Source organism: Corylus avellana, chromosome ca5, assembly GCF_901000735.1.
Source record: "Corylus avellana chromosome ca5, CavTom2PMs-1.0".
NCBI classification, from domain to species: domain Eukaryota; kingdom Viridiplantae; phylum Streptophyta; class Magnoliopsida; order Fagales; family Betulaceae; genus Corylus; species Corylus avellana.
The window spans coordinates 27615646-27643247 of record NC_081545.1 but is presented as its reverse complement, the minus strand read 5'-3'; the positions used below and the strand labels follow the sequence as shown (position 1 = coordinate 27643247).

General features: G+C 36.1%; 3 protein-coding genes across 5 annotated transcripts; all 3 read right to left on the bottom strand.

Annotated features, from left to right (window-relative positions):
- Positions 1-3899: 3899 nt before the first annotated feature.
- Positions 3900-7548, bottom strand: LOC132182874 (E3 ubiquitin-protein ligase At4g11680-like). Its single transcript, XM_059596230.1, has 3 exons — positions 6330-7548; positions 4708-5089; positions 3900-4391 (listed from the first exon to the last, which is right to left on the bottom strand). Exons 1-3 carry the CDS (start codon positions 6830-6832, stop codon positions 4245-4247), a joined length of 1032 nt encoding a protein of 343 aa, XP_059452213.1. The 5' UTR covers positions 6833-7548; the 3' UTR covers positions 3900-4244.
- A 5392-nt stretch (positions 7549-12940) lies between these two features.
- Positions 12941-20960, bottom strand: LOC132183303 (tRNA-specific adenosine deaminase TAD3). 3 transcript variants are annotated; one of them, XM_059596708.1, is made up of 10 exons: positions 20703-20960; positions 20216-20335; positions 20064-20115; positions 19743-19816; positions 19494-19615; positions 18943-19025; positions 16563-16662; positions 15292-15753; positions 14552-14664; positions 12941-13237 (listed from the first exon to the last, which is right to left on the bottom strand). In XM_059596708.1, the coding sequence occupies exons 2-10, from the start codon at positions 20292-20294 to the stop codon at positions 13063-13065; spliced, it is 1260 nt and encodes a 419-aa protein (XP_059452691.1). In that variant the 5' UTR covers positions 20295-20335; positions 20703-20960; the 3' UTR covers positions 12941-13062. The 3 variants fall into 3 exon arrangements, with proteins under 3 accessions (XP_059452691.1, XP_059452692.1, XP_059452693.1); XM_059596709.1 differs by having other exon boundaries at positions 20216-20330; XM_059596710.1 differs by lacking the exon at positions 20703-20960 and having other exon boundaries at positions 20069-20115; positions 20216-20306.
- A 2093-nt stretch (positions 20961-23053) lies between these two features.
- LOC132181492 (single-stranded DNA-binding protein WHY2, mitochondrial) lies at positions 23054-27015 on the bottom strand. The gene is made up of 8 exons (XM_059594741.1): positions 26866-27015; positions 26171-26292; positions 25962-26059; positions 25770-25862; positions 25446-25540; positions 25164-25237; positions 23736-23824; positions 23054-23459 (listed from the first exon to the last, which is right to left on the bottom strand). Exons 1-8 carry the CDS (start codon positions 26895-26897, stop codon positions 23343-23345), a joined length of 720 nt encoding a protein of 239 aa, XP_059450724.1. The 5' UTR covers positions 26898-27015; the 3' UTR covers positions 23054-23342.
- Positions 27016-27602: the final 587 nt, after the last annotated feature.

Sequence of the window (27602 nt, the reverse complement as noted above, 5' to 3'; positions counted from 1 at the left end):
TACAAGAAAGATTGCTCTTGCATCCATGCAACTATAATAGACTACACAAAGGCCATCCTGTTCCACCATTATTAAAGTTATTGGTTTCCAAGCATGGCAAAAGAAAAATCTCCAGAGAACAGCTTGTTGTCATATTAGGTGTCAAAAGAAACCATATTTGGTACAAACAATCAATGTTTAGAACGGGGAAGTAGTAGTTGCACAAAATGTAGTTCCATTAATTTATCCCCAAGAATAAATGAGCTTCAAGTTCATTGAATCTTGCAACTTCATGCCATCTACCGCGCTAATTATCCGTCTCGAATCCATGGTTCTTTTTCTGTATCATGCTTAATATACAATTAAAGTTCTCATCTTAGATTCTTAGTAGTTGCACAATCCTCCTCTGTTTTCTTCTTTGACCCATAACACCAAGTTCTCGGACCACTAAGGACAACCCATAACATTACTATATTTTATACACCCGGCTGAAAAACCCCACCTAATTTAGCGAACTATCCAATACCCACGTATTCTTTAATAAATATTAACTTCACCAAATTTATAATTCCTTTCCACTAAAATTTCAGAGATCTAAGGCCAACAAACACCTAGTACTACAACCATGAGCTCGGTTGAGTAAACGAACAAACAATCAAATGAGAACTCGCAAAACAAGTGACAAAAATCGAACTTTTCTTTTCTTGAAGAAATAAAGCTTTATCCCAAGGCATCAAAATCACACAGAATAGACATAATTTGTGTCCCAAGGTCACATATTTACATACCAAACCGAAACAAAACACCACCAACACTCAAACCCAATAGCCTCAAATCAAAGCATCCAATCGGCAATCACACACCACGAATATACAAAATAAAATGCACAACGTGTACGTTTATGTGCGTGTGAAACATTAGAGAGAGAGAAATGGAGATTTACCCGCTCGACCCATTGGCGAGAATCGTCGGTGAATTCGAAAGCCGGGTCATGGAGGAGCTCCGCTTTCAACACCGAGTAAACCTCCAAGAATTTCGACCTTATCTCGCCCATTCTTTCTTTCTTCACAAACAAACAAACGCACACAGAGAGAGCGAGCGAGAGAGCGCAGGTGAAAGTGAGAAGGGTCCGTATTGTTCAAGTGGTGGCGGAGATTTTGTTGCAGCTCTTTTTATACTCGCCGCTTGTGTCGAATCAGCTGGTAGTAGTTGGCGACTTGTACGAGCAACCGTGAGAGTGGCCTTCAATTTGGTCTAAATTTGCAAACTTGCCACATTCTATAATGGGAAACCAAAAAATACCAGAAAAAAAAAAATTCTTCAATTCACCTTCATGTCCTCTTACCCGAGGGAAGCAGGGGCATGATTGTTATTTTCATCTCTGTTTGAGGTCGTTTAGTAATCTAAATCCCGTCGTGCGATAGAGGACACGAATTAACCGTCCTAGTACTATTCTTGAGAGGGAAGCACTCGTTTTTCTCGCCAACTGGCTCAAGTCAACGCTTAACAGTTAACCTCGACTTTCCTTCCTAATTGAGTAATTCTAAAAGTTTTTTTTTTTTTTTTTTTTCTTCTAAGAATAATGTGGCTATTAAAATTATCATTCGATTAAAATTTAATAATGATCAATCATAAGCCTAATGATAATTTTAATAGCAACATCATTTTTTAAGGGACTCAAGAGAGACATAAGATAGACTCGTAACATTATTTCTAACTTAAACGACACCCAAGATATTACGATGAACAGCCGCTTTAATTCCGTGCTTTTGTAACGGGTGACGGGCTGTCACCGACGGCCATACACGTGGCATCCTACTACTGCACCAAATGAGTTTGACTCGAGATTTGTCAAAAATTTGGCAATAGAGCATAAATAAAAATGACCTGCAATGGTGTATTTCTATAGATGGAAGCCTTGGAGTTGAAGGACTATACGTGCAAAGTCCAATTTAGAAACATTACCTACTACAATTAAAAACTTAATTTTTACTGTCACATTATTTAATTATAAGATAATTGAATAAAAGTTTATTAAATAACATTATTCAATTCAATCAAAAAATTATATGCTTCTCGATCCTCACATACCAAGGGATATGTGGAAAAAAATTTACAAACAGTAATGATTTTTAATAAACTCTTATATAACTGTTATACAATTTGATGATGTGGAAGTCAAAAGTAACCATTAGATTAGCACTTGTTAAAAAAAAAAATTAATGACTGATTTTCACTACTATGTCATCTTAATTGCATAGCCGTCTTGATTAAATAACATTATTCATTTATAAATTAGGTTAGAGAAAATTCTCCCAACCAAATTTGATAGAAATTTCTATTCTTACCAAACTGTGATACACACTAACAACTACCCTATATTTTGGCTAGAAGTAAACATTAGAGTATCCTAGAAATTTGCTAGAAATTTCTATATGAAGTCAGTAAGCAAACAACAAATCTTTTTGAGTATTTGTTATATCAACAATTTCTCTAGTATGAATATCCTAGAGAAATCAGAATAATTTGATCAGGTCAGATCAAGACCTGCAATTTTTTTTCTTAATACTAGTTCTAAAGACAGATTTTACAAAAACATTATGAAAGTAATGTTTCAAGTCAAAACTATTGGTAATATTGAAAACTCTACCTTAAAGCTATAATAGCGGGCATTCTCACGTATCATAACCTCTCATGGTGATAGATTTTTTCGTGGGAGATGTTTGTTCACCATGAACGGACACAACCCTTTTAGGGATTGTATGTGTTAAACATCATTACATCTATTAAATGATGCAATGGTGGTGAGTTTTAATTAGTAACTTCTCCCTTAACAAGTTGTCTCTCCATGAGATTAATACCCTCATAGAGATGATATATCACAATTTTCAAGATCTTACAGTTGGGAACTTGTGATTTCCTGTCGATCATATCTAGATTATAATTATCACCATTTGTGCTATTGGGTAATGCTAGATCTACAACCCATTTATAAATCTTTTACAAGCATACTGACATGCGTTAGAACGTGATTAGAGCATCATCAGACATTTAAAAAAAAATTAACATTGTCCAATCACATACTAACACATGTAAACAAATTCTTAAAGAGTTGTAAAGAGAATGGAGGTCTAACATTTTTCATTACTATTACCATCACACTACTTGTACAACTAGCCTACTAGGGTTGGTGAGATGAACGTGAAACATAACCTCAGCCAGCAACTTAAAAAGTCAAATGTGTTGAAAATGCAGTTGCCTTTACACACTGCACTCAGAACACGCATACTCATGTAGAATTAGGTGCTAACAAAATCCACCTAACAACCATTTTTTCCATCATTAGTGCAAACAATTGTTTAAATATATATATATTTGACCAGCTCCGAAGAGAAAAGAATAGAATTGAAGCCAAAGCAAAGAAAACGATGATACCTTGAGTTTTCTGTAGAGCAGAGTAGATTAATTAGTCATGTTAAGTCACAAGGTCCCATTTTAACAGACATTGACTTTGTAGGTGGTGCTGAGAATTGAGTCAGAGGACATGGCTATCTTTAACAAAATATTCATTCCTGCTTTGAATTATCTAAGTTCCCTTTCTTAACAGAATTATTTATTCTTGAGAGTAGGACTGACAATTTTTTACATAACTCGTAATTGATAAATTTTGACACGATCCACGAACCTAACATGTAATTGGTGGGTTGTGTTAAGGTTAATCTATATAGTCTTATACTTATGTCTCGATACGATCTGAACTCGACATACAAATATGAATTGCCACTTCTACTTTAGAAAGGGTGGGTTTGGGGAGGTATTTTACACTCACTATGCTCCAATAAAATTTGGCAAAGATGCTGTATCTAAGTGTGCACAAAATGAAGAACATTGTGTAAGAGAGCATAAATTTATATATAGAATAAGCACTCAATCATTATTTAGTGCATGTATTTCACATTTTAATGAAAATCAAAAATCATATACAAGTGTTGATGTATCCTGGTAGCTAGGGTAATAGACTCCGCTACCTTTAGGAAGCAAGGAGTCCAACATCATTATCCTGCTGTGTATACTCAAAGACAGTAGACTTCAGTATATTCATGGTTACTGGTGACCTCCACTGTACAAGCAATACTCACTCGAGTAACCATGTTAATACATATAAATCACACCAAATTAAAGTGAGAAAATTTGAAAAAAAAAAAAAATAACAATGAAAAGAAAGACCAATAAAAACTTCAGCTTCTAAGTGATTATCTTGCTTTCTACCTCTCTAGTTCTTGTTTACAAAGAGGGCATGAAGATATAATTTGGAGCCATTGATCCACGCACTTGAGGTGAAACACATGGGAACAGGGCAACTGTCTCAATTCTTCCTTGTCCTTATATTTAGCTAGGCAAATACAGCATTCCTGTCAATCCCACCACAAGAAAACAGAACAACCTGATCAGATAAACTTTAACAGAATATCATCTTTTTCACTTGGCATCTACTTGTTGAATTAAGCATTGAGAAGAGGCATTGAGTTTTTATTAAGATTCATTTGTGCAAGGCCAATTAAACAGTTGAAAAATGCTAGTTAGTAAATTGCTATAAGACTGAAATGAAGTAGTAGTAAAAACTGATTTTACTACTACGTCATCACAATCTACTAATCTCTACTAATCTCTACTAATCTATCTATTATTAGGCAAGATTAGCTATCTGCAAGTTAAAATTTGACTTACTGGATCTTCGTTTGTTAAGTTGGGATTGCAGACAGTATCATTGCCAAGCTCTAACTTGGTGTCGACTTCTTTATATCTCCAACTGGGAAGCTGGGAAATTTGATCTTCAGATGCACCCTTATCAGTTGATCCCATGTTCATGTTGTATCCGACGAGGCTGCTAATCAGTGGCACACAACAGCATAGCAGCAAAAACAGTAGGAATGGAAAGGAGTAGCAGATGGCATTCCAAGCCAGCAGGGAGATGCAGAGCACGTGAAGTTTTGGGGCTCGAGGGAAGGACCCAAAGCGAGAGTCGAAAACCCAAACATTGCCCATCACAAACCATATTGCAAAGAACAGCTCAAGTGAAGTCCGGCATTTGTTCATCAAATGTGAGATCCTGTACCCACCATTTACATTAAATCAATGAACACTTGTTTATGTGCATTAAAACAGTAAAAGCAAGCAGCTTATAATGATTTCATTATGATTTTCATCATTTATGCATTGCTTCCATCATACTTTTTTTCTTCTTTTTGGATAAATACCATCATACTTAGAATTTAAAGGTTGTCTAAGTTACTTGACATATTTGATGTTCTCATAAATCTTGTAGTACAACATCCATCACTCAAATCTCTCACAAGGACACAATATGCTCAAACCATATGGTACTATCAGGTTATACTCTTATATTACTTGTTACAATCCAAAGATGTGTTGGTTATATTTGCGCAGTGGACCAACATCCCTGCAATTGATTACTAAATTGCAGCCAACAAGAAAAGAGTTCCGATGAGGTTCATCTATCTAAAAAAGAATTGCTTGAACATTTGCTTAAACAAGTGAGCCCCATTGAAGTCCTCTCATTAAGGGCTCGAGCTTGGGCTCTTCCTAATCATTTGTATAACCCAGATGGCCCTACAACATAATCGATGCAGAACTCAACAAACGCCAATACAATGTCTTCGTAACCACACTATCTGAATTACAGTAATCATTTTTAGAATTTAGTATTTAGCCAGATATATAAGATTCATAACTACTAAGCTGTTTGCATAATTTCTTACTATTATATGATTTTCTTACTTTTTTAGAACGCTTTTCTGTCCAACTCAAATTTAATCCCAACATTTATTAGGGCTCATAATTTTTTACACAATTCGCAAACCAAATACAAACTCAACTCAAAGTCAAAGTTAGGGAATTAGGGTTGGAGAGTCTAGCCTATTTAATTAAATGGGTCAAGCTATGGTTAATCTATATAGTCCTATGTACATGTCTCGACATGACCCGAACCCGAACCCAACACCTAACATTTAGGGCTGAAATTTTTTTAACATGACTCGCGAACCCTATATAAATCTAATACAAAATTAGCGGGTTATAATTGAGAAGTCTAACACGTTTAATTAAATTGATCGGATTAAAATTAACTTATAGAATCTGATACTCATGTCTCATTATGGCCCAAATCAAACACCCCTACACAAATTGTAACCCCTAAAATTTGCATGATATTTTCGTCGCTAGCTCCAAAAATTCTAATAGTGATTTCCGACAGAAAAGCTGTCACCATGGGAATTACTAATGATTGTTTAGGATAAAAGTGATTGATAGGATAGGAGTTGAAGATATACCTGGATTCTTCGCTGCCCCTCTGCTGTTCCAAATCGGGAAGGCTTAAACCATCTCCTTGAGTCAGATGACGATGCCGGTAGCGGCCATAGAGTAGGAGCAGACTAAGCACACACCCAATATCATAACCAACAATCCAGATTCTCATAGGCCAAACAGGCCTCTCCCTCTTGGAAATGGCTAGAGTAAATGTTGTGAAGCTTATTTGAACAACCAAAGCTGTAAACTCCAGCAACATCCAAGTGCTTGAATTGAAAGGATTGGAGCCAAGATCAGATCTTGATCCATTTTGGTAGTGGAAAACTCTTCTTAAGAAGGTGAACCACCTCGCTCTAGAGATCCTCATCGCCATCTTTGCCCAGAAAGAAGAAGGGAGAGCACGAGAAGGCCTGTGTCGGCTGCCAACAGCCCCACCATCTTCCCTTGCCGGAGGATTTGACGAAAATGAAACCGCGCCGACGGAACTGCACAAGGAGTCCGGCGGAAAAAAGTACCGGGTGTTCATTTGGAGATTGTTAGAATATATTCAGAATAACAGAATATATTCTAACAGAGATATAGCAGAACGAGATGCCAAGCAATGACAATGACTATTTGTTGTGTGAATTTAACAGAAATCGGAATTCCAGCGGTTGAGTCACGAAGAAAGTGGCTGAGCAGTTGGTTTTGGTTGAAAGCCTATAATTCAGAGCGTCACACCATTCATGAGAGAGCTCAAAGAAGCAAACATGAAAAAAGTACCCGTTGGGTGGGGCAGCAGCAAGCCAAAACCCGAAATTCAGAAACCAAAAATCCCAGAAAGCCCACAGCTCAATACATTGAAAAATTCAAGCACCCCAGCTAAAGAACTCAACTGGGCCTGCTGCAGCTGGTCGCTTTTGCCACCAAAAATGTCAGAATCTCTTATGGGCATCCTTAGATGGACCTCAAGTATGAACAAAAGTTCTTGGAATTCAACAGTTTATAGAGGGATTGGGCAGAGTAAGATGGTTGTGAAGAGTGTGTCAGGAAGGTGAAGTTGGGTGTATCAGATGGTGACCAAGAAGCAACTGCAAAAAGCTTTGCTTTGATTCCAAGGGAATCAGAGGGTTTGGAGGGAAGTTAACCGTTGGCCTAACTTCCCTCTGGCTATTGTTTCTTAAGCAAGCAAAGCTGAGAGAGCAACCTTGTTCTTCAACTGCAAATCTCTCTCTCTCTCTTTCTCTCCCAAATAGAAAATTGAAATAAAAGCAAAGATATTTCATTATATTAAAGTTATGTTATTTTCACTTAGAACTTTAATTGGATAAGACTTAAAGAGATTATCTGATAATTACGTCTACTAATTTGTGTTTATGCAATAGAAAATAAATAAGTTGATTCGAATTCTGGCGGGTACTGTTGCTTTAGATTTTATGGTGAGCGGTTGGCCACCTAATCCACCTAGCCATGGTCCCTCATTTGTATTACATATTGATTTTGGCCATGCCATTTCCTGCAGTTGGGACACTTGTCCTTGGGTAGGGCAGAACATTGTCCTATGAGAAAATCTAGGACAACAATTAGATGGTCTTAAATTTAAGAAACAGCATGATGGACCTTAAAACGCGAGGGTGGTTTGGCCGCTCTATGTGATGGAACAACACAAAAGACATTATTATAGATAGCAGCTTAATGGTGGTGGGAGCGGGCGAAGAGCAAAGAGAGACAGTAATGGGCATTTTTATAATGATATGACAATTTTTTTAACGGTTTAGATTAAAGGTATTGATATAATATCGTCCGCTAAGAAAATCAAGGACAACAATTAGAGAGGTATTAATTTTAGGAACAAATTTTGTTGACATTACTAGCATTATTGGAATTTGGAGCATTTGAGCCACTTGGTTTTGATCTGCTTCACATAACGTACACATATCAATTATAAAGTGGCTAAAACTTACCTGAGTATGATAATTTCTAAAGGGCTTGTCAGATGTCAGCTTCAGATCTCTTGGAAACAAGCCATGTGTTACCACTTAAAACATTCATTATCCTTTGATTGATGTTTTTTTTTTTTTTTAGTGCAATATTCTAGATATTGTATCTTGTACAATAACTCTAAAATAAATCATTCATTTTATAATGGTTGTTTGGACCACCTCAAAGACCAATATTATGGCAAAGGGGGTGGAAGACCACTTTCAAATTATCAATAGTGGTGATGGTGGTGATACTATTAGTTGTGATAGGGGTGGAATTATAATTTTAGGTTTGGGAGAGCTAAAAAAAAAAAAAAAATTGGGGTTGGGGAGGGGAGATAAAAAGTTAATTTTGAAATAATTTATATATATTTTTTTAAAAAAATTATATGGAACGAATTGGAGCTTACGGGGGGTAGTACGTGGTTATGTCCCCAAGTGATAGCGTGGCGGTGAGGTTGGTGGGAGTAGCAACCGTAACCGTAAAGAGAGGATTTGTAAGTTTTTTAAATAACATGACAAAACCTAGGCCATTCAATTTAAAATAATTGGTCCAAGTTATTATTACACAGGTGGAATATTTAGGGCTTAAAATATCAATTAACATAACTTGCAGGATCGTCTAGGTTATTAGTATGTCAGCATTTTCTTAATTAATAAGCTTGGGTGAATTAAAAAAAAAAATAATAATAATAAGTTTGGGTATTATTCAATTCAGTATGGATTGGATAACTATAGCTCCAATCATATCTTGACTGAAAAAGCTAAAAAGCACAAAAAAAAAAAAAAAAAAACCCATAATTTATTTTGTTAAATTAGGCAAAATTGTTTAGAAGAAATGATAAAGATATTGGATTTTAACCTTAACTTCAATCAAAATTCAATCCTATCTTGACAGAAAAAAGCCAAAAAGCAAAAATAAAAAACCTTAGATCACTTTGATGTTATTATGAAGAATTGTTTAGAAGAGCCTAGAGGGGAAAAGGCTATTGGATTTTGACCTTCACCTCAATCAAAATTCAATCCAGTATGGATTGGATAGCTATGAATTCAATCCTATCTTGACAGAAAAAAAGCTAAGAAGAAAAAAAAAAAAAAACACTTAGATTTTTTTAAAAGGATATTAGATTTTGACCTGTACTTCAATCAAAATCATCACAGTCAATTTGAAGCTAAAATTTAATCGGAAATTCTCACGTGTGAGCCCCAAGAATTGAAAGCTCTTTTGTCCCACCAAACGTGCCTGTTGATGTCTGGATACATTGGTCATTGGATGGTGGCAAGACAACGATTTGTCCAATTCCATTCAACATGTTTCTCGCCAATATAATTGAAGTTTTAGATACGGAAATATTAGGTGTTTTTTTAGTATTTTTTTTTTATATTTTTTAACTGTGATGTGGCTTTTAAAATTATCGTTGAATTTGATATTATCATTATTGACTTTTAATCTATCGGTGATTTTAAAAGTCACATCACAGTTGAAATGACACTAAGAGAACACCTAGCATTTCTCTTTTAGATATGTACTCATTTTCCTTCAAATTAGTTTCAAGAAATTTTTTCTAATTCAATCTATATTTTTAATAAAATTATTTGAAAAATATGTGCTCAAATATATATATAATTCAATATCAATCCCTATGATTTAATTACCTGATTTACAATTAGCTTCAATTCATGTGGTATTAAAGGAGCTCATTGAGATATACCAAAAAAGCAATTTAATCGCTAGAGTCAAATTCCGTCCACCGACTTAATATATTCCATTACTATAACACTAATAAGTGCGATTCTAATTCAATCTATTGAAGTTCGTTTGGGATTGCGGTTTCAATAAGTGCGATTTTAAGAATAATTTTTATAAAATCTCTACTTTTTAAAATCGTAAAGGCGTTTGGTAAAACATGTTAAAAAATACTTTTTTATTAAATATTTGTTATGCGAATTCATGATTTTGGTTTAAATTCGTACTTTTTCAAATAAGCACCCCTTAGTCTGCTTATTGAAATCACATATTTTTTTCTTATTTTAAATTAAGTGCTTGTTAAATCGCAATGCCAAACACCTTACATTTTACGATATCTTTTAAAAACACAGATTATTCTTACAAATCTCAATCTCAAACGCACCCTAATTTAGATAAAACACATGCCATAATTTGATTAGTTATGACATGTCATATTATCAAAATTTGTTAAGACAACTCAAAAATTTCAGAATTCATTTTGAAATTATAAGAAATTAATTGCAAATCAAATAAATCACATCAACTGAATTTACATATTTTTTTTTCAAATATATAACAATCAGCTTTTAAAAAAATATATGACAGTTTTATAAATTGAGGCCGAAAAAAAAAAACCATGTCCTATAAATATAGGGTTTGGGTCATTCCACAACATAAATGTCGACAAGGGCTGTTTAAGCAACTTTAAATACGTGTATTTTTATAATTGGTTATTACATTTCCTAGAAGTTTACAAATGTGTAGGTTTCTTGCACGACTCGTATTGGCAACGTGTTAATGAAAGAAATGGTCTATTTCTAGAAAATTGAAAATGCAGTCTACGTGATCCATACAATTTAATTAAGCTCAATGATTCCGTTTTTGACTGAGATTTGACCGTCTAGGTCGGTAACCAGGGCAACGTGTCATGCTGAGATCCAGCATTTTTTTGTTAGGGAAAGAAGTCACATCCAGAAGGAATGTATACCACGTAAGGACAATTTTAGGGGTCAAACTTTTATTTCAATTTTTTTTTTAATAAATCTATGTGTTAATTTATATTTTATAAAAATAAATGTCACACAAATTATTACGAAGTGTTATGTGAAGTGATACTATTATTACATGACACTTACCTCTCCTTCCAAAATCACATGAAGGCATGGAAGGAGGAGTCCTCTCGATCAGCCGACAACCTGAGCCCCCCTCCTTTTGGTTCTTTCAAAGTTAACTTTGATGTTGCTGTTCGTTCTTGCTTTAGTGTGGCATTTGTTGTTCTTAGCAATCATGAGGGTTGGATTATGGCAACCTGCAGTACTCTTAGGCTGCCACCTTGGGATGTCTTTTTTGGTGAAGCTTCTACAACCCTACTTAGCATTTGACTGGTTTTGTCTTATGGCTGCTCTTCTATCTTGTTTGAAGGTGACTCGCTCCTCACCATTCTAGCTCTCAACCAAGGTTATCTTTTCACAGATTGGCTATGTGCTCCAATCATTAGTGGCTGTCATCATCAGCTCTCTTTTATTTCATTTTGGACCGCTTCTAAGGTCTTTAGATGTGTCAACTCTCGGGCACACTCGGTTGCTAAATGAACCGCTTCTCACTCAGTGTTTGGAAGCATTCCCAATAATTCTCGTTTTCTTTCTTCTCTTAGACTTAGGAGTGACAAAGACCCTCATTTGTAATTTGTGTTTTTTGTTTGTTCTTCTCTTTTTCCTGTTTCCCTCATATGAATAGAAAAAAATGTGTTATGTGAAGTGTCGTGTCAATTTTTAAACGTGGTAAGTGCCATGTAAATTGTCACGTGACAATCTGCAAAGATCCTCCTTTGTGATTTGTGTTTTTTGTTTGTTCTTCCCTTTTTCTTGTTTCTCTCGTATGAATAGAAAAAGAAAAAAAAAAAAAAAAGTTATATGAAGTGTTACATCAATTTATAAACATGATAAGTGTCATGTAAATTGTCAAGTGACAATTTACATTATAGTTAGGGGTGGGCAAAAACCCGCCCAACCCGCAAAACCGATCCGCCCCGCCCCGATCCGCCCCGAAAAAGCCGGATTTTAAGTCATTTTTCGCTGGTACGGGTGGTTTTTTCCCAAACCCGGGCGGGGCGGGGCGGGTTACGGGTTATAACAAAATTTTCCCCCGGATACCCGACCCGCCCCGACCCGCCCCGCATTAATCAAATAAACTTAAAAAATAAAAACCCTACCTTTCTCCAGCCGCCTCCCCCTTTCCACTTTTTTTTTTTTCCCCCTTCTCCTCTCTTCCTCTCAGTCTCGCCTCTCTCTCTCTCTGCTGTCTCGCCTCTCTCCCTCTCTCTCGTCTCTCTTCCTCTCCCTCGTACGACTCTTCTCTCATCTGCGCCGCCGCTCAACCTCCGCCGATCCAGGTTTTTTTCTTCTCTAGAACTCTTTCATGAATGGGGATCCAAGAGATCTCGGGGTTTAGCAACTTCTGATTATTGGGTTGTTTGTTTAGAAGGAAAATAGATGATAAATCTGCAGAAGAAATGAAAATGGAGGAGAAGAAAGAGAAGAAGAAAGAAACCCGCACAACCCGCCCCGATCTACCCCGACCCGCGCGGATTTTGTTCCTTGTGCCAGACACTCGGGTTGAAATTTTCCAACCCGCAGGGTGCGGGTTCGGGTAGGAAAACTGCAGAAATCCGCCCCGAACCGACCCGTGCCCACCCCTAATTGCAATCCCATGCAACAGCTAGGACATTGAATGGGGGTCGAACCATCCACACTTTGGGTGGTTCAGGGGTGCCTGAACCACCCTAACACCCCTGAACCACCCTAATATTTTTAGGGATGGTTTGGCCAACCCCCAAACCACCAAGAAACCACTCCCAACAGCACTTTTCTCTTTTTGGCCTCATTGCCAAGAGGACCAAGATTTGGGTGAATTTACCATAAGGAAATAAGAAAAGGTAAACAAGTGAAAAATCACATTAATCTCATTGCATGAATGTCATATATGGGGAAATGTTGATCAGTTGATGCATCCCTAGCATTTTCAGGAGCCGCACCTACTCAAGAATTGACAACCGTTAAAGTTTGGTTAAAGTTTCACATCTAGCACTTCTTCAGGCAACAAGACTCTGAAAACAGCAAAGCGATGATTTAAGCTTTTCTCTCCCTGTAATCTGTAAACACTGCCCAAGGCACCAGCATTGAGATTTGGGAAAGCATAAAATATGCGCCTAATTCGTTGATGAACAAGTGCCATTGCACACCTAAAAACAGAAATAAGAGGCAAGATATCAGAAAATTATATACCATTACGAAGAAAAAAAAAAAAAAATCTCGAGGAAAACATAAAAAGATAGAAAAGCTCTGCTTGATTGAAAAATAATCATTGCAGCTAGAACTTTCGTTGGAGACCTTTCAATAACATATTGTCCTGTGTCAATTTAAATAGAGTCATCTTTCAAAGATTTTGGGGTATATTCTTTCCACCACTTTTCTATAGGGTCTAGGGAACATTATGTATAACATATTTTACTAATAGTACCGTGAGATTAGATTATTAACTCTTTTTTCCTTTCCTATTTTAAAATTCTGAGGAAATTATTTCTAGGGAAGCCAAAACTAAATCTGTTTCAGCAGCCATACGACCATGATTAAACCCAAGGGTCACCCAAAAACCGAGCTTCCCTTGAGCTGAATCAATCCCTGAAATTTTACGAGTTAACTCTCCAACACACTTGTCATGCAAATTCACATATAATAAGCAATTCTTAGATCAGATACTAGTTAGGAGGAACAAGAATGAACGTCTCAGAGAACATCTAACCACAAGTGTTAAACCACCACATGAGGTGCACAAGCCCACAAGCAGATTTTGATGTGGCTCAAGCTCAGCTTGTTTAGTGACCCTGAGCTTGTGCCCCAGCTTGGCTCCTTTACTAAATGAACAAACTGACCAAATCCTGAACGACTCAGAAGCAGCTCAACTCACTTGCAACCTTGTGCTAGCCAGCTCTAACATCATGAATATACAGCACAAGTAGTAGGGATGGGTATTTCTTTTACCAACAAAAGATACCGACAAGTTGGTACAGGAACTCCCCATGAATTTATATCCAACCAGCTGATACTTGATAAAAACAACCAACAATTCAGGCAAATCACAATCCCAACTTCATTTCCTAGCCCCATTTTGCCTTTAGACCAAAGCACACTGGCCTTTGTTCAGTTTAAAGTAATAAAAGCTACAAAAAGATAGCTTATCCCGTGAGAAAATATAAAAGGGCGGGGGCAAAGTTAGGCGAGTGGGTGGGGTTTTACCTTGGCTGTAATTCTGATAGGGTTAGAAGGCTTCTTTGGGTTGAGATGGCTAGTTTGCTCAGCTGGTGGAACCTGCCTTGATGTATTGGGGTGTTTTTTGATCTTTTTAGTTAGGTATTTCCTTTTGTATACTTCTTGTGTACTTAGAGGCGCTTTATGCTTTTAATAAAATTTGTCAATTACTATATATATATATATATATATATATATATCAAAAGTCTAAAATAAGATAAAAGGTTTGTTCTGTCTGACAAACTTACATTGTACATGGCTCCCAAACAAGGTAGATGTCATACCCAGTACATAGATAAGGTCTGGCTGATATACAATGATGCCCTTCAGTAAGAGTATCCAGTTTCTCATCATCCTCAACCTGGAATGTCATAAAAAAATGCTGACATATACCTTCCAACAATATATAATCTTTTATAAGAGAAACTTTAAACAATATATTCATTATATATATATATATATATATATATATATATATATATATACTGCCTCAGAAGTTCCGTTTCCATGGTTTTACCGTATGTGCATGTACCCAATGAACTGTTTAGATGCTACATATTTATGTCAAAGCAAATAATACAGTTCTAACAATAATAGCCCTGATACTGAAATGGTATAGATGTCTTATAAATGCATGGGTATTGCAGAACCTTTTAGAAAACTGCACAATTCAATCAGGAGATGAAATACCTGATTAGAAAGCATCAATTGTTTAGTAAAGAGTTTTCTCTTTGTTTTCAAAAAATTACAAAAGCACAGTACCATTTGAACTCAACGTAGTTGAAAATATTTCCTTTTGTTTAAAAAAGGATTCAAAAGACTACAGATCTTTTTGAACCCAACATGAATATGTATTATAGTATAGAGGGCAGCAACTACTACTAACCGCACTCTGTAAATGTTTTCATATGCATCAGCCTTATTCAACGGATCCCAAAATTGCCCATTACAATGTTCTCCAGTCCAAGGAGAGAGAAAAGTAACTCACATTGTTAAGATTGATTTTTTGTCTTTTAGCTGGAGAGCTTGTGAAAGAAGACTGCATATGATCCAACTCAGAAGATTTATCTTCAAAGTCTCCCAAACCAGAGAAAAGTTGCCTGTCTCTAGCTGCAGAGGATTCAATGGCTACAAGTGCAGCATGTCGTAAAGGGTGCCAATAACAAGAATTTGGTGTATGTGGTTGTTTTTCAGACCACTGCCAAGGGTATAAACAAGAAACACCAGTACATAATTGTTCAAGTTTAGTGGTGGAACCATTTGGAAGTAAACTGTCATGGGTTACTACTATATTGGAATCAGGATGGGAAATACAAGCTTCTGGCTGTTTCAAGGAGCAAGGTCGAATGCTGGTTTTGTTTGTGGGAGTATTCCAACAGCAACTTTCATCACATGCACTAGCAATTACTTGCTTAACTGAAGGATCCACAATCACTGCAGCATTCACTACCTGCAAAGCAGAAGGGAATATGCAGGTAAAGAAAAGAATTGGTCATAGCCTCACAAGTGTAATAGCCAAACATGCTAAACATGTGTGCTTCAATATGAACTTCAAATAACATCAAAGCTTCACTGCCAAATATCCTGAATGAGTTCGCATAATACCATACACTGCAAAGACTGACTGGGATAAACAACAGGTATTGTACATCTTCACATACACTGCCAACTTTAGACTAGACTTACCACACTAAGTGTGCGTCTCTCGTTCTAGCTGGGAAAGAATGCTCAATTTGGAAAAATCACCTTTGGGTAACCTCCAAGATCCATAATGTGCATGTTTCAAACCACTAAACAAGATTTATTGAGTGAGAGATAGGTTGAAACCCCGGGCAACCCAACCCGAGTCCAATTTATGTTATCTATTTTATTGTATGATATAATACCATCTTACATATTTATAAATTCTTTATGCACATACACATATTTACATGTAACCCAGAGTCGCTAGCCTAGCACCACTCCAGGAAGTTGAGATTTTCTAAGTCTTATAATGTGAAGACATTTTGCTTCTCAGCTGACAAAGAAGTAAGCATTACACTCCTATTCTAGATTAACTCACAAAAAAAGTCCCAAGTCAAACAAATTATTATACACTGGTTCAACTATTCTTTAACTTGAGTTCCATGAACACAAGAGCTTGATCAGGTAGGTAGATTACTCCACTGATGGGAATGGGCCCCAGTTGAGAAACCCATTCTAGTAAAGTTGCATCATCCCAAAGACACAGCTCGTTTAGGAAAAGGAAAGTAATTTTACCAAACCATGATCAGATTTTGCCAACTCAACAGCAAATTTCATGAAGCTGAAAACGGATTGCGAGTCCTCTTGGCCAAATCCAGTGATGCCATCAATATTGCTGTAATTTAAAGAAAATAACAAATAGCACGAGTAAGTAACGATGGTATGAGACAAAGAATTGTTTTGACAAATACATCCTAAGATTATACCCCAAAAGAAGATAAAAATGATGATGGATGCCCACACCAGATAATGAAACTAGCAAAAAAATATTCAACCATCTCATCAAGTTCCCTACCAGGAAAAGAAAAAATACATTATCAAGTTGACGTTCAAATACAAGTTGGGGAAAAATCAAAACCAGTCCCTAGATTTTCTTGAAATTTAAATTTGGTCCTTGGGTTTTAATTTTGACAATTAGGTCCTTAGATTTTATCCAATTTCAAATAGGTCATTTTGTCAACCTGTCATCTAATTAATTAACAGTGTGCTACATCAGACGACTAAGTCAATGACCACACACGTCAAGTGCCAGCTGTAAATTCCACATGGAAAATTTACCTTGAATTATGAATCTACCCCGAATAAAATATTAAAATAAAAAAGGTGGCAACTATGAGTGGCGCCTAACCCTGTGTAGCTGTGAGGGGAGCCACAAACGCCACCTTTTTTTTTTTTTTTTTTTTTTTTTTTTATGTATGTAAAGGAAATTCATTAAAAGTACAAAAGGCGCAACTCAAGTACACGGAAAGTATACAAGAGAGAGAAAAAAAAAGAAAAAAAGAGAGAGAGAACAACAATTGACACATAATTTGTCAGACACAAGCTACATGTATTCGACTTGGTGATTTGACATGGCATGCTATCAATCCATTGGATGGTAGGTTGATGGAGGGAACTATTTGAAACTAGAGTAAAACTTAAGGATCTAATTGTTGAAATTGGAAACACAATGACTAAATTGCAATCACAAGAAAAACTAAAGGACTAATTTTGATTTTTCCCGACAATTTGAACCGACACCATTGCTATACAATGCTAACAATAGAAATTTCTTAATATGTCATTTAGAAGCATGTTAACTAATCTAGTTTGAAACACCCATAAGACAAAATTCTTCTATTCCTCTCCAGTGTGACCCCCCCCAAGTATATTGCAACAAATACGATGCCCCCAAGTATATTGCAACAAATACGATGCAACACAATATCTTCCCCTCATAACAAAAATCAGCCTAGCCAATGTAGTAGAATCATTGAAAGTGGAAGAGCTAATTAAAATCTAAGGCTGCAAATGAGCCAAATCACTCACCAGGTACCCACATTCAGCTACTGTTCAACCCCAAGTGGTTGGCCCAACTGGTGGAGGCTTTGGTCTTAAGGTGTTGCTTCGTTCAAGGTCAAAGGTTTAACACCTCATGGGTGCAAACAATCCCTTGGGGCCACACTCCCTAGTGAAAAAGCCAGCGATTTAACCAGTTCCGTATAGGAAAACTTCCGAGGGTGCAGTGCACGGGACCGGGGTTTACTCTATAAGGGTGGGTCCGAAGGGCTCTGCCTTGGAGAGGTTTCCCGAAATCAAAAAAAAAATTCAGCTAGTGTTCAACCCAATTTAATTGTAAATATAAATGAGTAGAACCAGAGTCTTGGTGCTTGTTTGGATACAAGCCCTATCCTGAACAGCTTCAGTCCAGCATTAAGGCTTGAGAACCCAGTCGTGTAAGAGAGATTTTGAGTGGAACGTAAAGGTTCATGATTTTGGAATATCGTTGAATGATAGGAAATATAAGCAAACAAGACAAAATATCGGTTTGTCTTACGTATTTAACCGGTGTCTAACAAAATCTTGACTTTAAAAATCATGAAAAAATACCTGGATGGAGCTTTAATATCACCAAGCTGAGCTCAAGCTCTCTTAATTTGACCAAGCAGAGCTCAAAGAGCAAGGCATTCAGCTTCGCTCGGCTCAGCTTGTTTGCAGCCATATTTGTTTTTTACAAAATCAAGAGACTATCAAAAAAAAAAGAATCAATATTCCATATAGATTCAAGGATGTGTAAACCTGGAAGGTTCTTCAGTCATACAGGGGTGTATATTCCCATTCTGCCTGGATATCATGAGTCATAGTTGGCAAAACAATTATTCATTTCCTTTAAGCAAATAAATCAATCACTAGTGAACGTAATAAATATGTGATTACTTTTTTTTTTCTTCCTACAACGAAGGATGACTTATCATTTTCATCTGTAAGACCCCTAAACATCAATCCTCCTGCTCATGTTTGAAAAACTAAAAGCCTTACTACATGTAAATTAATTAGAATTGACAAAGAAAACCATGAAGAGACAGTTATGATATAAGAAACACCAATGAGTTTAAACTGATGGCAAAGAGCTTACTAAGTTGGTGGATGATATGATGTTGGCCAAAGCTTGCATTGTTCTTCCCACTCTTCCTTTGATAATGCATCAAATTTGCAAACCTAAGAGAATAAATTCAAGAGTAAAACATATCATTCTTAGCTAGACCCTTAGTGCTACAGCAGAACATGCAAGATAAAAAAAAAAAAAAATAGACAACAAGAAATTTTAATTTCGATGAAAGATGACCATAGTTTTCACTTGAGAGAACAAAAAAAATGTATCACCAGTTTTCAGCTTATTTTTCCATATTTGAATATACAAAAAAAAAAAAATAGTTTCGATAACCATAATTAGCTTGATAGTGGCCTAAGTAAAACCCCGTATTTCAATAACAACACAAGGCTATGGAATATCACATTGAATTATAACTAAGATTCTGTTTGTTCTGATGTAAAACATTTCCCAACAAAAATAAGGCCTTTGATCAAACATAATTGCTAAGCGATTTTAAAGTCATCACCGAATGCTTGAAAACACTTTTAAACAAGCATTAAAATATGTATTGATAAAACAAAAGGAAGACCCACTTTTGTAATAAAAGGACTCAACTGGTAGAAATTGACCAGCTCCTGTACACCATGCGGCATACTGTCCAACTGATTGTCATTTTCACATGCCAGACATAAGATCACTGATAACTGAGTTTTCCCTATCAAAGAATTTGAAGTCACTGTTAAATTCTGAATATGTTATAGGAAATGTGTTGGAGATACACCATATAACGTGAGAATCCTGGGTGTGCATCGCACACATAAGACTAGATTGTGCATGCATACCTCCTTCAAGATATTTCTTCTGCACACGCTTCACATGGCGGAGAGCCTCCAGTGGCGCTATCTGATTTAAACGCCTAAAAATAGACAAATTTTAATTTGAAATAATGTACAATTATATTATACCAATCCTACGCCTATATGTGCATGGCTGCACGCATGTTGTCCATATACATGTAACATTTAGAGTACAAACACCAAATTCAGATGAGAACAACAAAAAGAAAGATTTTGTTTCATTTGATTTAAACTTCCAAGGAAATAACAACTAAAGTTCAAATTAGAAATAAAATTTAAATGAAAAAGTAGGAAATCGAAGCCAACCTTACCAAAGTGTTGGTGAGCTTTGGCTCAATAACTGAAGCAAAAACATTCACTGTACATCACAAAATAACCAAAAAGACAAAAACAAATCAAAACATCGGAAAACATTTTTGAAAGTTCTCCCAAATTGTGTAGGGATTTGATAAACTAACCGGTGGGTTGTTGGTCAGGCGGCGTTGGAGGCTTGTCTGGGATGTGAAGGATTTCCCACGAGTCTGTGGTCTTGTTCATTGGCTGTGTTTGCTATCTCTCTCAAATACCTGTTTTCTGTGCTATGAACGAGAAAGATGTGAAGCCAAATTAGAGAGCGTGCAAAATAGGCGGTCATGGGAAGGGAATGAAGGAGAGCTTATGCCGGTTAAGCTTAGGGGACAAATCAAACACATAAAAACCGCTCAGCCAAACAAACACATACTAAAAGATTACACCACCTGACACTGCACTGAAATTTCAGAACGGAATCAGATGATAGGAACCTTCAAATTAATTTTCGTTATTAAGCTATTACAATAATAAGTCCTTTCCCTACTAGGTTAGGATTATTCTTGCTCTATAAAATCAGTGTAGTGTAGAGAGCGTTCGTTGTTGAGTGGGTTCAATGTGCAGAGTAGAAGAGATTCGGTGGGGTGGGCGATTTACCTTTGCAGAGCGTTCGTTCTCACGGTGGTTGGGTGAATCGGTTACTCTGACTAGTGAGAGCTCCGTGTGTGGATCACCGTCGTCGTGTGCGGTGGTTGAGCGGCGCTACTCCGGTGGTTGAGTGGTGCGGTGTTGAAGTGCTGTTCCGGTGGTGCGGTGGGTGTTGTTTTCTCAGGTGACCTGCTGCGAAGTTGGGAGCGTGGCGGTGTGCAGCCGTGGGAGGCAACCGTGCTTGGCGTTTCAATTTATTTTTTGCGTTTTTAGACCGTGCGTGCGTTAATTTGGAGAAGAACGGTAGTGTTTGCCTACACAACTTCACTCAGTCAGGCTTGTTTTCTATTCCAGTGCAGGAACTACACTATTCTAGTCTTATGTAACCCTTATTTCAATTTTAATATTACAGCTTAATATGAAGCACATGTCGGTTATGAGGAAATTTCTGTTCTAATATGAATAAGAGTAAGAAGAAAAAAAAAATGTTTTATGCCCTTCACACATAAGCGGTAGAGAGAGCTTAACATTACTAACTTAACTCTAATAGTAACGTTTTACTAAACGAGGTTTCCTTTGAATTGATAATTGTTTTGAATATTGTTGAAAAGTTGAGCAAATTTAATGGAAAATTATGTTAGAAGAACTGTCAAGCGAGCACTAAATTGTCAAGCAATGAACTTTACATTAAACAAAAATCAAGAATCATTGAAAGTTCGATTGCAAAGAGAGCAATATGTCAAGTAAGACAAAAATTGAGAATTATCAAAAATTTGGTTGAGAATGGAGCAAGAGCATGGAGCTCCAAGTATGAAATTGGATTTTCCAAACTTGAATGATGGCGATCCCTCACTATGGGTATTAAGAGCAGAACAATTCTTCAAATATCACCTCACACTTGATGATTTAAATGTTGAGATAGTATCAATTAGTCTTAAGAGGACGTCATATTGGCTTGCTTGATTGGTAGCTTACCATAGAAAGTCAACATGTGATGAATTTGTAGAATGACTCCTTTGATTTAGTCTTTTAATATATGGTAATGTAGACAATAAGCTAGCGAAGATTCATAAGACATCAACCGTGAGTGAATATCAAAGTTGTTTATCAACAATTAAACTTGAGGGTGGTCAAAAAGGCAGTTGGTGAGAACTTTCATTTGAAGGACTTTGGGTTAGAAATCCAACAAGAAGTAAAGGTCCAATGATCAAGGACAATCACATTTGCATTTTCAATTGCAAGAATACAAGAGGAAAAGATTGGTGTGGAAAATCACAAAACAACTAAAGTGGTGAACATTGAACAAGATGGTTGGCGAAAGTAGCAATGCTCCAAATCTAACTCGTCAACCTCTGGTTATCTTGTTAACACAAGAAAAGCTCAAGCAACGGTCAACTAAGGGACTTTGTTGTCATTATAATGAGAAGTGGCATAAGAGACATCAATGCAAGCAAGAAAGGTTACTAGTAATTGAATCGAGTAGTGATTAACTAAATACTGGTGTGCATGAACAGTGTGTACGCTAGTGTTAAGATATTATAAAATATTATTTAAACAGTCAAATAATAATAATAATAATAATAATAATAATATATGAACACTGGCGTGCACACTGTTTATGCACACCAATGTTCAGTTAATCACTACTCAATTGAACCTGTGGAAAAATCGATTCATCTAGGATTTGATGGCAAGGAGTTTGATTCCAACTTTAATGAATTTAAAGTTGCGGAAGATTCAATGGCAGTCACTATTCACGGATGAGCCGGCTACTCCAACCTCCAAACAATGAGGGTCAGCGGATATCTCCAATGCTAACTAGTAACTGTCTTAATTGATATCGATAGTACCAATAATTTCTTAAATGACGATATTGCAAAAATACTTTGAATTCTAGTGGAGTCCTATGACCAGTTTGAGGTGAAATTGGCATACAAGGCAGAATCTTAACTTGTAAGGTAAGTGTTTGAGAACAAACCCTCTAGCGCAAGATTAAGAATTACGAGTCGATCATTTTTTCTGTTATCATTGGGCATTAGGCGATTAAGTAGTGTTGGGAATCGAGTGATTTAGAGCCATGGGAGACGTGCTATGAAATTTCTTGAAATTAACTATGAACTTCACATTAAATGGGCAGAGGATAACTTTCTAAGGCAAGCACAAAGGAAATGTTACTAGAGTTGGTTAGTCGTTGAATAGAGCAAATTCTCAAAAATAAGTGTCTAATTCCTATAATTGATGAGCTGCTTGATGAGTTACAAGGTGCCCAACAATTTTCTAAGTTGCATATGCGTTTTGGATACCACCATATTTGAGTTCCTTAGGATTACATCCAGAAGACAATTTCTAGCCATCTCAGGGATAGAAAGTAGCACCCTGTGATCCAGAGAACCAATACCATAGCTAATTCTAAAAGTTTTACATAATAGTTTCTAGTTTTGCGCTAATTCTTTTTTGGTTTACGACTAAGAACGTCACTAGAAAGCGGAAAAGAAGTGTTTGGTTACAGAAACAGGATTACATAAGAGTCTACACAAAATAAAGCACACGGTTTAGCACGCCCACAAAATAGTCCTTTTGAATTGATAAACAATACGAAGAGGTGGCATCCAATGCGAACATTCTATTTGATTCTTGGTCAGTATGATTTCATTTATCCCACTCTAAGTCCATATTTTTTGGATCCACTTTTGATGGGTGCCCCTCTATGTGTCTCGGCAGCTGATTAGTTAACCGGTCCCAACCCAAGATGTGGGGCAATGCAAACTGCAAAACATAACAAGTGAATATTGAGCTCAAGAGGGAAATTAGACAGTATGATGTACCTATGAGGCTATGATGATATGATGATGGCTATAGGTGAGTTTGACCTATATCAAGGAAATCATGTACTTTGTGTTATATACAGATTTAAGGAAATACCATTTGAAATTATGGAATAACTTTCTTGCCAATACAAAAAGTGTTGAAGAATCCATGAAAATTCAAATAATAATAATAAAAAAAAAAGATGATGAAGCATTATTAAGAATTTTGTCATACGCTGCAAGCTGTCTTTATCACTGCAGCTTCTGCAGTCGTGACAGGAACAGTGAAGTATTCTTTGGTTTTAAGAATATTGTTGACAACATCTGCCAAAGAAGCATAGAAATAATTGAAACAATTGTTAAGAATTCAATAAGGAAGAATGGAACCAATAAACTCAGATGAACATTGTTTCAAAACTTCTGCAGGCAAGGAAAAATCAACTTCTCGTTTGCAGAGAGATCTGACCTCAATGTAAAAGCATGAAGCTGTTCTGCCTATTTGTACACATCTGTTTAACTCACACCTAACCTCCCTAGAGATTGCAATAATGAAAACTGCCTGGTAATGTTGTAGATGAATGAATAAGCAGTTCGATAATTAAAAAAAAAAAAAGGTTCAGAGATGCCCTACTTAATAATTTATCCTGAATCATTGTGGTTTTCCATCTTCAGGTTACCTAAATATTAATGTATTCATATATCCACTCAGGCCTACCAGGGGTGCTGCTGGGAGGTGATGGTGAGTGGGAGGGGAAGCACATGGCAAATGTACATCTGAACCCACCCCATACACTTAAGGAAAAAGAATGTCCTAATGAAATCCCAGTTTTAAAGTTGTTCTAGGGATGTGATTCAAACTAGGAATCAACAGCCACTAGAACAACTATCAAACAACATGCTCTCCAATCCCTCAGCCAATGATAATTTATTTTCAGAACATTCAAATTTCTCCTGTTCCCTATGATCCTACAAATCACCAGAAAGGTATTATTACTAAGAGGCAGCTCGCCACAGCCACAAACATTAATCAACAAACCCCTTTATACCTAGACAAACTGCAAGTTACTTTTTCCCATGTCTACGTATCAGTCAAGAAACATTAAATCTTGTCAGTGTCACCCAAGAAGCTTCAAGTCTAGATATTATTACCCAGAAACCAGTAAATCTAGACAGTACTACTTCCACATGCTTAAAGCTATAACATTCCAACTTCAACGATGTCCCATTAAATCTAGCAGTCTCATGTGCTTGCATAATTGGATAAGCAAAAACACTAAGAAAAAATTCAATGGAAATTATAACCACTTACTCTTCCTTAAATTGGTCTATCGGTAAATAATAGAAGTTTATTGACATAAAAATGACAGCATCATAAAAACATTTTCTAATCCTAACCTCACTTGAATGAAATAATAAGGCTAGAACAACCCCCCTCCTACTCCTTTTTTTTTTTTTAAAAAAAAATTTTATTTTTTTATTGATAAGTTACACACACACCCGGTGGAATTTGAGCCAACAACCTCACCATCCACCTTGCTACAAAGGAAGTACCATTTGAGCTAAACGCAAAAGCAATTCATGCAAAAAGCAAATGAATTACAAAGAAGTAGCAAATTCAAGTCATTCAAGGAAAAAAGTAAGCATGAGCGGATAGAGTTCTTACTCAAAGAAATTAAATAGCCAGTACCATCTGCATGAGCCTTAATTGATAAGGTCTTCCTGACTTGACCAGAATTACTGTAACATAAATTACTCATCATAATGAAGCACTTATCATTTTTCAATAGCATAAAGGCTAGAAAAAAAGGATGCTTGCACAACGAAACAATACGATAATGCCATCTAAACAACTTGGTTGAATCAAAATATGCTTCTTGGCAATCAAAACTTGAGTCAAGATTAAAGATGCTTCCACAAGAATAGTAAGTCAGAAAAAAAAATCAACCTTGTTAGCATTGATGGATCATGGAAGAATTCACAAGAATCTTTGGGACCCAAGCTTATCAAAGACCCAACCTCTGTTGCCGACAAAGCAAAAAACTACAGAACATCCAGTAAATCAGTAAGTTAATCTGTATGGAGAGAGAGAGAGAGAGAGAGCACTTATAAGCTAAAAGGCTCAAAAAAATCCTGTGTACATCATTATGGAAATTGACCAATAAAAAATTCTGGATACTGTTTGTCCATGTGCAAGGTGCAATTTACAGAGCTGCGGTTGTAATTCATAAGTGTACTAAGACTTTAAAGAGAAAGGAACTAAAAAAATTACCTGTTTCTTCTCATAATCATACTTGCGCTCACCAACAGCAGGTAAAAATGACAACATCATGACACCACGGCGACGAACTCTAAGACTACCAGACTATGTGACAGGAAAGAGATAAATGAGAAGCATTACTCAACTCCACAGAAAAAGATGCACTTGAATAATTGTAAAAGCAACAAAATAAATCACTCATACATCCGATTTGGTGAAAGTTGGGAGAACAGGTCTCACAGACAGTGAAGCTTTGCCCTTGTAAACATCATAAGAAGCAAATATTTGATTTGAAACATCTCCTGTAGGTTCAGAATCAAAAGGACGCAAATGTCCAATTGTACTTGATCATTTGATAGAAAGCAAAGAGGAAGACAAATCCTGAAAAGTGCCCATAGAGATTAAAGCAAAACCTTTAGAAGCAAAATTCTCTCTAGCAGTTGATATCCCAGCCCGAAATGTAAAAGCATACAACCATGAAGAATCTTTAACATCAGCAACTTTCCCATATAACAGTTTTTCAGACAACTGCTTCCTGTTTTTTTGACAAAGAAATTAGAAAATCAGCAACAAACTCAAAAACAATAAGGAAGAAACAGTTCAAGTTTCAAATAGTCAGGTGTGACAGTACCTACAGTTCAATCAAACGAGTGCGGAACTAAAATATACAAAACATGTATTATCGTAAAGCAGAATAAATATGACCAAAACACTGAATCGCCTATGCATTGCAAAAAAAAAAAAATCAGAGCTTTACTCTCATTTAAACTCAAGTTTTCTCGGCAACCAAAGAGAGATCAACAGACGCAGAACATACAGATTCTCCAGTTTCAGTTTCCCTAATAATGGCACAAGTAAAATCTCATACAAAAAAAAAAAAAAAAAAGAACAACTTCCCAAACTAAACAGAATGAAGGACATGAATGAACCCAAAAAAAAAAAAAAAAATCTCTTTAAGAAAAAAAATCAAAGAAGCCCAACAGGTGGATTAGAGCTAATCGAAAAATGAGATCCCACCAAAACTTCAAATCCCATCCCCTGTTACTTTCTCTGTGGCCAAACGGATAATGAAAACACTTAAATAGTCTTAGATTAAGCCAGTTGATACCTGGACGGCAAAAGGCGCGATAGCTTCATCATCTTCTCAGTGTGGGAGAGAGTGTTTGTGTGTGATTTTGGGAGGGAGGTATTCGAGCGGTCTTACTAAAATGGCCAGCCGGGAAAATGGAATTGGGTTTTGGGTTTGGGTAAAATTTTTGAAATGTGTTTTGGGTTTTTGATTTTTGAGTTTTGACAAAAGGTAAATTTGGAAAATACTTTTTACGGACACAAATTTCTTAAATTTAAAAATCGATGTGTTTTTCAAGTTATTAAAAATAAAAATAAAAATAAAAAGCGAGAAGCACATGTAATTAAAAAAAAAGTATTTCTCACACGCTAGCTACATGTGTTATTTCTTCAACAACAAAAAAAAAATGACACTGTTGATTTTATAAGTTAGTTCGTAAAAAATTTCATACAAACTAGTTTGTATAAATTTTTTGTTCTTTGCGATTACACATTTTAAAGATAAATATTAGGAGTACTAACTCTTTTACTAAGAGAAGTTTATTAAATTGATGTATAGTTTGTTTATTGGAAAAAAAACAAGACAATTAATTATGAGAAATGTAACGGACACCAATAAATATGCTACACATTAGTTTAGTAAGTTCATATTGATAAAATAATTAGTACTCCTAGCATTTCTCCATTTTAAAACCATGGACTCTACAAAATAATTTTTGTTTGGTAAACTGAGAATTGTTTTTGAAAAGTAAAAAATTGAGAAATATTTATAAAAAT